This window comes from Drosophila yakuba, chromosome X (assembly GCF_016746365.2).
Source record: "Drosophila yakuba strain Tai18E2 chromosome X, Prin_Dyak_Tai18E2_2.1, whole genome shotgun sequence".
Lineage (NCBI taxonomy): Eukaryota > Metazoa > Arthropoda > Insecta > Diptera > Drosophilidae > Drosophila > Drosophila yakuba.
The window spans coordinates 12,931,180-12,940,890 of NC_052526.2; the positions used below are offsets into that span (position 1 = coordinate 12,931,180).

At 43.0% G+C, this 9,711-nt stretch overlaps 4 protein-coding genes across 7 annotated transcripts in view; 2 read left to right on the top strand and 2 right to left on the bottom strand.

Annotated features, from left to right (window-relative positions):
- LOC6525254 (eye-specific diacylglycerol kinase) overlaps window positions 1–1,041 on the bottom strand; it is a 109,796-nt gene extending 108,755 nt beyond the window's left edge. For 2 of the 3 annotated variants that reach the window (XM_039377492.2, XM_039377489.2), the window contains exons 1-2: window positions 685–729; window positions 144–418 (exon numbers count right to left, since the gene is read on the bottom strand). In XM_039377492.2, the coding sequence (XP_039233426.1) occupies window positions 144–418; window positions 685–714 (305 nt within the window). In that variant the 5' untranslated portion in view covers window positions 715–729. Of the gene's footprint in view, window positions 1–143; window positions 419–684 lie in introns of all 3 variants that reach the window. The other variant, XM_039377487.2, reaches the window with a different exon arrangement.
- An 868-nt stretch (window positions 1,042–1,909) lies between these two features.
- Window positions 1,910–3,532, top strand: LOC6525264 (protein enhancer of rudimentary). 2 transcript variants are annotated; one of them, XM_015190704.3, is made up of 3 exons: window positions 1,910–2,064; window positions 2,562–2,638; window positions 2,887–3,532. In XM_015190704.3, the coding sequence occupies exon 3, from the start codon at window positions 2,896–2,898 to the stop codon at window positions 3,208–3,210; it is 315 nt and encodes a 104-aa protein (XP_015046190.1). In that variant the 5' UTR covers window positions 1,910–2,064; window positions 2,562–2,638; window positions 2,887–2,895; the 3' UTR covers window positions 3,211–3,532. The 2 variants fall into 2 exon arrangements, with proteins under 2 accessions (XP_015046190.1, XP_002101100.1); XM_002101064.4 differs by having other exon boundaries at window positions 2,562–2,634.
- A 707-nt stretch (window positions 3,533–4,239) lies between these two features.
- Window positions 4,240–6,557, bottom strand: LOC6525265 (protein MAK16 homolog). Its single transcript, XM_002101065.3, has 4 exons — window positions 6,413–6,557; window positions 6,303–6,349; window positions 5,433–6,240; window positions 4,240–4,959 (listed from the first exon to the last, which is right to left on the bottom strand). Exons 1-4 carry the CDS (start codon window positions 6,425–6,427, stop codon window positions 4,816–4,818), a joined length of 1,014 nt encoding a protein of 337 aa, XP_002101101.1. The 5' UTR covers window positions 6,428–6,557; the 3' UTR covers window positions 4,240–4,815.
- Window positions 6,558–7,946: 1,389 nt separating this feature from the next.
- On the top strand, window positions 7,947–9,549 carry LOC6525266 (uroporphyrinogen-III synthase). The gene has a single exon (XM_002101066.4). The coding sequence runs from the start codon at window positions 8,148–8,150 to the stop codon at window positions 8,979–8,981; it is 834 nt and encodes a 277-aa protein (XP_002101102.1). The 5' UTR covers window positions 7,947–8,147; the 3' UTR covers window positions 8,982–9,549.
- The last annotated feature ends 162 nt before the right edge of the window (window positions 9,550–9,711 follow it).

Below are 9,711 nucleotides of genomic sequence, written 5' to 3' on the forward strand. Positions count from 1 at the left end.
TTACAAATTCTAATTGGCTTACTCTCACTCTCTCTTTTCGCCCAGCTCCAATTGGGAATGGGGACTACCAACAAAATGGAATCAAGTTCAAGGCCACGATCGATTGATAGCCATCTCTGTCGCACGCGTTGGATGTGACTCACCTGCTGATTGGAATGAAGCTGCGCTGCTGCTCCTCCGCTGTCGGCGTTGCCTCTGCAACGTCATCGTTGGCAGCGGCAGTGGCAGAGGCAGCGACCTCTGACGTCACGGGGCGGTAGATCAAAGGCTTCACGTTGCGTTCGAAGTCGTCGAGGAAAACGACATCGTGCACGGGAATGATGCGGTGATCGGTGACGTTGAAGTGCAGATCGCGAAAGGGGCCGTTGAAGAGGCAGCGCAGCGGTGACGTCACCAGCACAGCATCCTCTGGAGGTAACTGTAAGTATGTAAATATGAAAATAGGTAAACAAAAATTTATAACATCTCTTCTTTTTATCTTTATCTATGTATTTAGGAGTAGATTTATGTGAGCTCAGTTCAAATATTTGCCAATTTATGTTTGGCAATAGCTGCAATCAGATACACCGCAACAAACATCGCATGCAAACATCAGATAAGATTTTCAGATCCAGTTTCAACTAAACTACGAGTATTATTGATACCCTGTAGCTGAAAACTGCAGAAAAAACGCGCGTTTTTTACCTTGATTTTGCCATTGGTCGCCGAGAACATTGAGATTTTGAGATTTCACAGATTGCAGAGATTTCAAAGATTTCAGATGAGCAACAAATCAAATAAAATGCACAAGACACACAGATACAACACACACACATACACATGAATGATCGTGTGCGGCAGTATGCGTAGAACGAAGAAGAGGAAGCAGCGACGAAGCAGAAGCGACAAATTGGACACGCGTGCGTCGCGTTGGTTGGATTTTGGGTTTTCTTATTGGACTGCCTTTTGTGTTGCCACTTTTACAACGCTTTTCTAGCGTTTTCCCGTTTTACTGTCATTATCAATTGATTTTCGCAGGGCTTTTCTTTTAATTTACTACTTGGTTTCATTTAGCTTCGCTGCTCTTTTGCTTTATTCATTATTTGATTTGTTTACGTTGCTATTTCCCAATTTATTTGCCTCTTTTCACAACATTTTCTTTCAATTAGGACGCACACAAACACCAAAAAAAAAAAAAGACACGAACGCCACTTGCACAATTGAAAATAACAACAAATTAATGGGAACGCGCGAAATACGGGCTGCTGCGGCTGCGCCTTCACTTTTCACTGAAACAAAAAGCACGTAAATAAAATTGAGACGAGATTTTGGTTTTTGTTGTTGATTTCTTTGCCGATCGCTCTGCCGCCGCTCGACTGCGCTGCCCGCGACTCCGCGCTCTTCCAATTGGTCCAATTGAGATCAAACAGCTGGTGAGCACTCGGATCGCAGATTGCCGCTGTCTGGCAACACTGAGCAGTGGAAAAGATGGCCAGACTGCGAGAGCTTGCGATGAGCGATAGTTTTAATATATATCAATAACTCTCGACCTATCCGTTGAAATATACACGCTAAAATAAAATGTTATACATAAAGTATACAATAAAATGTGTTATATGCATTGAAATATGTAAGTTACATAAATACATATTACATAATACAGTGAATAAATATATCATTTTGATGGCCAATAAGACAGGTATAGCATTCCACAATGTTGGATTTCGTGAAACGTAGTCAGTGACTTAATATTAGGTCTATGAGTGGGCAACAAATAACATTTAATAAAGAATATTATTTAATTAAGGATTTCATTGTTATTGATAATTAATTAAGATACAAAAGCAGTTACATTTGTAACATTTTAAATCATAAATAAGGTGTTTGATAATAACACTAATCGATGTCTTTCGATTATTTTGTCACGTAGAGTCACGCAGACAAGCGCTCATCTCTAGCCTCACCTCTCTCTTCAAAAACGATAGAACTGGCAAAAATAAAAAAACGAAGCAAGTGCTGAATTTACCGAATCGCCGCCTCGAATCATCATAATATCATAGTTGATAAGGTCTGCCATTTGATCGGGTAAGTGAAAGACTTAACGAGAAACATAAAAATTTCCTAAAATTCGAGAAAAATCGGGTAAGTGGAAGGAAAACAAATGAGCGCATACAGTTAGTTACACACACGCGGCGGCCGCTACTGCTAGTGTGTGTGTGTGTGTGTGCGTGCGCGCTTCCGAATGTTTGTGTTCAACTGAAGCGGCAAAAACAAGTGCATAATCTTGTAAATATACGCATTTCCCCATCGCAAACAACGCTATCCACTCAAATTAATCAGTTTTCATGCTGAAAGTGCCATCTTAGTTCATTTGGCAGCTGCAAATTGGAAAATAAAAGAGCAATTGGCCCGCACATGTATGCGAGTGTATTGGTGGCTGCGGCAAGTGCGAGCGAGATGGGGCGTTGCGTTGCATGGAGCATATCCTCTTTCTCTTTCATTTTTGTTGTTTTTGTTGATTTTTTTTTGTTTAATTGTTTTATGATTCTAATAAATATTTATGCGATTTTTGATTTTTGCAGATCTGGCGGAATAACAATAAACTTGGAAAGTCTCGGAATCTATAGGACTTTGCAAAAAACGCTTAATAAGAAAGTATGTAAGTGCAAATGAGTTAGAAGTTGTCATAGTTGCAATTTGTAAGCCATTAAAGTAAAAAAGCGCTCTTTTTTAATATTTAAAGAAGGAATCTGCTAACTTCCTTCATATAAATTGATGCCAAGCAAATGTAATGAGTACTTAAAGCTCTTACGCAGCATTGGCTATCAGTTTATATACACTGCAGTGTATAGTATCGCTTAAACACACATGGAGCAATATCACCAATGTGCCATCTTTGCCTTGCAGATCACCACCATGTCGCACACTATCTTGTTGGTTCAGCCGGGTGCCCGTCCGGAGACCCGCACCTATTGCGACTACGAGAGCGTGAACGAGTGCATGGAGGGTGTGTGCAAGATCTACGAGGAGCACCTGAAGCGCCGCAATCCGAACACACCGACCATCACGTACGACATCAGCCAGCTGTTCGATTTCATCGACACGCTGATGGACATCAGCTGCATGGTGTACCAGAAGAGCACCAACACCTATGCGCCCTACAACAAGGACTGGATCAAGGAGAAGATCTATGTGCTGCTGCGCCAGGCGGCCTTCAGTTCCAATGCCTAGAAGCCACACGGGACGATACCAAATAATGCGTTGATGCTACGCTAATGCATGCACCAACGAGCGCAACCACAACTATAACAACAAACAACAGAAGAAAAAAAAAACAACTAAAAGAAGAACAACAACTAGAGAAACAACCGAGGAAACACTCGTTGATGGAGGGGCATCGATTGGGGAAACGCTGCTCCCGACTAGATCGCCAAATGACAACAACTTTTTGCAGCATAACACAATGCAAACCACAAAGAGAACGAGAAACTGTTTAACTTAGAAATGGAAAACTTACTTTAAACGTACTAATATATACTGTATATACACCCAACTGACAACTGTGTGTTTTTGCTTTGGACCATGTTCATTGTGTTGTACGGCAGCCACAGGTTAAGGTGTTCAATGTGTTCTTACTGATAGCGAACTGTTTGTTGTAAACTCTATGGCAAGTGTATTTTTGTATGCTTGCCCTGCTAGTTTAAGTCTGCAGTGTGTCGAATAATAAATTACCATCAGGATGCTGAACATATATATACATTTGTATCGAGAGATCGCATCCATAACTATACATAACTACCACTTTTCCACTCAATCGTGCAAACTGGCACTCAATGTGAACGAAGTTACACAAAGCAGCTGAAAGGTTTTCAAGATCTTTACCCCCCAACCCAACCAGTAGTAGTAGTAAGCCCGATAATTCACACCCGTGGCTTTATGGCCAGTTTAAGTAAAACAGAACCTTTGGCCGCAGATGCTAAGTGACCTTGGGATGCCAGGGGGCCACATATCCAATCCCATACGATCGGATAACGAACTTGGACCGCGAATCGCTTGGCTGCGCTGCATTGAACTTGGCGTGCGATATTTAATTAGCTCCGCGACAGCATTTTGTTAAATATACATATATGTGTAACTAGCGCTTCCAGCGCGGGCTATCGACCTCATAGATGCTGCTTACTAGTGAAATTGCTGCGAGTGTGTTCGTTCAACTGGCAATAAACATAGGGTTTATAGTTCCCCATTATCATAGGGTAATCATTCTGATGAATATTAATGATGACTATTTTATTGTTCAGACAAATATATTCGCCACTTGTGCGGATATGGTAAAAAACACTGATTTCTAACTACAGAACAGCGACTGTACATTTTATTACAAAGGTTCAGAGTTGAGAAGTTCAACGTAGATTGAGCAAAATGTGTCACAAAAAAAAAAAAGCAGTATTATCCTATGACCTCAATAGTTTCTCCTACTTCTACTCCAACTCCGTCGCACTTTTTACAGGGTATGCCATAACGACAGCTGTGCGAAAAACCGTGCATAGTTTTTATAGAATATTTTTCAAACTGGTTTTACATTGCATTGTGGCGGCCGCTTAACCCCCGCGTTTTTCTGAACGGCCATCTCACGCACTTTCAATGTCACTTGCTCCGCTTTTGGCCAGAAAGCAGAGCGTTTGGGACATTTTGGGGTTTTTTTTCAGTTTCCTTTTTTGTTTTTTTTTTTTTTTTTATATAAAATACTATTCTTAACCGGCGTTACAAATGTAGTTGGCTAAACAATAAGCGTTAACAGCTAAGTGGGGGTGCATGGGGAATATATTGTGGACCTGGCTAATGGCGCATCGGCCGCTGTGCCTCCTTCTCCACCTCATACTCGTACTCCACCTCCAGTTTGGGTTTGCGTCGAAGGAAGACTTGCGATCTCCTGGCCCGCTTCGCTTTGCTGGCGGTTTTCTTGGCTGGCACTTTGGTGTCCTGTTTGCGATTTAATTGTTTGTTAAGTTCGTTTCTTGCAATTTGCATTTAGTTTATATATGTTATTTTTTGGCAATTTTCTGGAGCTATAACTTTGCGCGCACTGAATGGAAACCACGGCAACTGAATGAAAAGCGGCGAACGCTCGAAAGCTCTCACAGCAACTCAGTATTCTAAGCTGCGAGCGGGCAGAACTCGTTTGCTATTTCTAAATATGGTTATTTCGGAAGGTGCTATCGCTGGCAGGATTTCCGAATAACGTATGCTCTAAATTGCAATTATTTACGTACTATTTTAGACTGCCGCTCAAAAATGAATCTTGTATACAAATATTATAAATCATCGGAAAGACTACCTCAATATTATCACAATCTCTTTTAAAAGGATTTAGAAATCCTTGCGACTATGCTACATCATGTAATGCTTCAGAAAACTGCCAAAAAAAAACGATGATGCATGACCAGAAACACTACCTCAATATCATCAGCATCCGCATCGTCATCCTCGTCGGACTCCTCGAAATCGCTGCCCACTTCGACCTCTTCCCGCTTGCCGGAATCGCTGTCGTAGTCATCGTCCTCCTCCTGATCATCATCATCATCATCATCATCCTCCTCGTCCGTATCGGCTTCCACGAACTCCTCGTCGAGCAGGGATCTCTGGACTTCGATGGCTTCGCGGGAATCGTCGGCGTCCACCTCCATTTCGCGCTCCAGCTGCTCGTCCTCATCCTCGTCGTCGAGTTCCTCCTCGTCCTCGTCCACACGTTCCGCCTCCAGAGCCTTGTTGAAAGCGGTCTGCGAGAAGTTGTAGATGTCGCGGTAGGTGCCATGCTTCAGACGATCCATCAGCGCCTTCTCGATGTGATTGTCGATCTTGGCGGCCACCAAGGCCTTCTCCTCGCGCCTCGCCTCCCGCCGCTCGATCTTCGTGGACAGCGGCACAATGAGCTTCTGGCGGCGCAACTTCAGCCGGCGCATTCGCATCAGATATTGGGTGATCTTGAGGAAACGCTGCTTATTCTTGGCGATCATGTATTTGGGCCAGAACACCAAATTCTCGTTGATCTGCTCGATGGCCTTCTCGAAGTTCCTGGACAGCTTGATCCGCTCCCACAATTTGCTGGGCATGTGCGATCTCTCCGCCGTTTTGATGAACAAATAGATGATGCCCTTCTCCTCGCGAACGGTGGCATATTGCGAATTGGCCAGGGGACAGGTTCTGCGGGTGCACAGACCCGTGAGATTGTACTCATGGCGGCAGAAGGTGCGTGTGTCGGTTCTGTGTGGTTAAGATAACATTAAATATACATATCTTTCGACATAAGCGCACATTTAACTCACTTCACTTTGTGCGAGCAAAAGGACTTGTTGATGATGCTCCAAACCACCTGGTAAATTGATAAATTGCCATTAGCTTACTAACTCTCTCGATTTATCCACTTGCTACTCACATCGTCGTGCTGCATGGCGCCGTTCTGTTATTAAATAAATGGTACCAACCAAATAAAACCACCAATTTAATTTGGAACACGTGCAACTCAACTCACAATATTGCGCTATCGATAGTTGTATGCCGCCGGTTGCCCAAATCGATAGCACCGATGACCGTTTTGATGACAGTTGCGATAGCCAGAGTGGCCAGATGGCAGAGAGTTCAAACAGGCAAATTTGTAAATAGTTTTTATTAAAAATTCGTTTCTTATATCAAATTCCCCTCTTTATTTTTAGGAAAAAACAATTATAACAAGTTTTTTATTAGCAGCATATATTTGTTTACGTGTCTTTATCCTTTTGGCAAATGAAATTCAGTTGACTAGTACAAAAATATGAGCCCAATTCTTGTCGAGATACCGCAATGCAAGATTTGCTGTCGTAAGTTTTATTTTTTTTCCTTTGATATACCGCTGATGGTTTTCCAGAAGCCAAAGATACAAACTTTTCCGTATTCAAATTATTTATGCCCGACCAGGACCAATATAAATTTAACTCTGCTTTAATGGCAGTAAGTTCCTCTTCGCTTTCAAAAGCCGCCAAGTAACCGCCGATTTTGCGACATGCTTCTGCCGCATCAGCCCAATTCTTTCTCACAATATTTTCTATATAGAATGCTCGTTTTCCAATCAGCTTAAACTTCGGTGGCGGAGGCTCCACTGTGGTGGTGGAGTTTACTTCAAAACTGCTTTTAATTTTCTTGCCGTGGTTTTTTATTCCATCCAGTTGGGCTTCTTTTTTGCTGTGTAACTTCACTTTTTGGCTGGATAAATGCCTTGCTATGTGTGGAATCGCCAAGATCCTATCCAATTTGGAATTGATTTCACTCATTAAATCCATCATCGAACGCTGATTGTTTAGACAGCTTTCATTATCCAGTGGCTTTCCCAAGGATCCTGGCAAAACCAGAGCAATTAATATCACAAAATATGTTGGCTTCAGCATTTTAAATAACAATGTTCACTGGAGGATAGCTTTTATATAGAACTAAACTCGAGCTCTGTATATATAATAACTCTTTTTTTAAGAAAAATTATTATTATTATGCGTTGTCGCATCGATTAAGTGTAAAATAGTTATGATTCTCGTTCTTTGGGTTCAGAGAATTTAAATGAATTCTGCTCGAAATCTGTAAAAATTTGATTCATAGGAAAAATATCTGATAACAATTGCCAGAAAATTCCCATGAATAGGTTGACTTTACATGCTCATGAATGAGTTATATGCCTGTGTCTAGGATTGTGTGTAATTGTTTTTTCCAGCTTTGTTTTACAATAATTTTATAATTAAAAGTAACAAAGTATTGCTTCAAATGAAATATTTTTAATATCACTACGATGTTGCCACCCTTGGACAGCATACAACGAGCAGAGTTGCCTCTTCTTCAGCTTTAGATCAAAAGCGTTAATATTTATATATCTTAAAATATTCTCTGCACAGTAATGTCGCTGGTGCAACGATCTGGCAGCCCTGCGCACAGCCGGCAAAACAGCTGATTAGAAAGAGACAGCACGAGGCTGCAGTTGTACAAAAATCGCCTCTTATTTATATATTTTTATTTTCGCTAAAGAAGGCGCAGCGGGCGGTGGGCGGGGCAAGTAACCGCAGGCGGAACAATCGACAGGCGGAAAATTCAGCCCAGACTGCAAGAGTGCCAGAGTGCCAGAGCAAAGTGAGTAGGTGACCAGCAGCGAGATGACGAGTCGCCAGCGAACTGTGATTATATTCAAATCGGAGTCGGAAAGCAGCGATGTGTACGCGGAAACGCTGGAGAAGCACGATTTCAATCCGGTGTTTGTGCCCACGCTGAGTTTTGGCTTCAAGAATCTGGAGGAGCTGCGCGCCAAGCTCCAGAATCCGGACAAATATGCCGGCATCATTTTCACATCGCCGCGCTGCGTGGAGGCTGTGGCTGAATCCCTGAATCTGGGCGAGCTGCCCGGCGGTTGGAAGATGTTGCATAACTATGCCGTCGGCGAGGTGACCCACAATCTGGCGCTGAGCACCTTGGACCAGCTATTCACCCACGGCAAACAGACGGGCAATGCCCGGGCACTGGGCGAATATATTGTGGACACGTTCGATGGATCGCGGGCACTGCCGCTGCTACTGCCGTGCGGCAATCTGGCCACCGATACGCTGCTCTCCAAGCTGGCCGAGAATGGCTTCTCTGTGGATGCCTGCGAGGTGTACGAGACGCGCTGCCATCCCGAATTGGGCGCAAATGTGGAGCGGGCACTGGAGATCTATGGCGACTCGATCGAATTCCTTGCCTTCTTCTCGCCATCGGGCGTCAATTGTGCGCAGCAGTACTTCACCAGCCGCCAGCTGTCGATGGACAAGTGGAAACTGGTGGCCATCGGCCCGAGCACCAGGCGTGCCCTCGAATCGCTGGGCCTGAAGGTCTACTGCACCGCCGAGCGGCCGACGGTGGAGCACCTGGTCAAGGTGCTGCTCAATCCGCAGGACAGCCGGGAGCGACTACTCAAGGAGCGCGAGCGGATGGCCGCCCTCGAGAATAACATTTAAGATGCGTAATCCTAAGATTCGTTAAGCAGTTTCGCAGCTCCATCGCAGTGCTCCACACAGCTGACGAAATCCCCTCGCGTTATCCCCACACATCTAGCAGCTCGTTTACTCGTTTACCCAGGCTTAATCATCAGATCCATCATCTTTACGAGTACAAATCCAAATGGAGATCGTATAGCCTGAACCTTGTAGTTAACCCTAAAGTAACTATGATCTAACAAACTGTAATTTCGTTTTATACCTATCGACGAATCGGTAATGCTTAAAGTAACATGTCCCATTTAAATTTGTAACAACATATTGTGAAAATTCAGGGCTTTGGTTGTGAAAATTGAAAGCGTAATCGTTATAATTTCGAATTACTGTCCAAGTGTTTCTCACTCGATTAGAAATCCAAGGATAGGCAATTAGTTTCCTGATCGAAACGTAAAAAAAGACTAGAACTCATGGTTTGTTTTTTCGATTGACCTCCGAGCGAGTACAAAATTAGCGGGCATGAAATGCCGACGTCTTTATTTTCTGTTTACTATTGGATTAAGCTGAATAAATTGTTTCTTTTCTAAATTTAGTTGGTCGTCTTTGTGGGTCAAATAGATGGCGGCAGAGAAGAAGAGTAGATTTAGGCAATTACGTTTAAAGTTAACCAATTGTGTTTGGAGTTTTTACTTGATTCTATTGTTGGGTTTATTTCATAAGTTTCCTTTAATTGTGAATGGACAAAGAAAGCTTT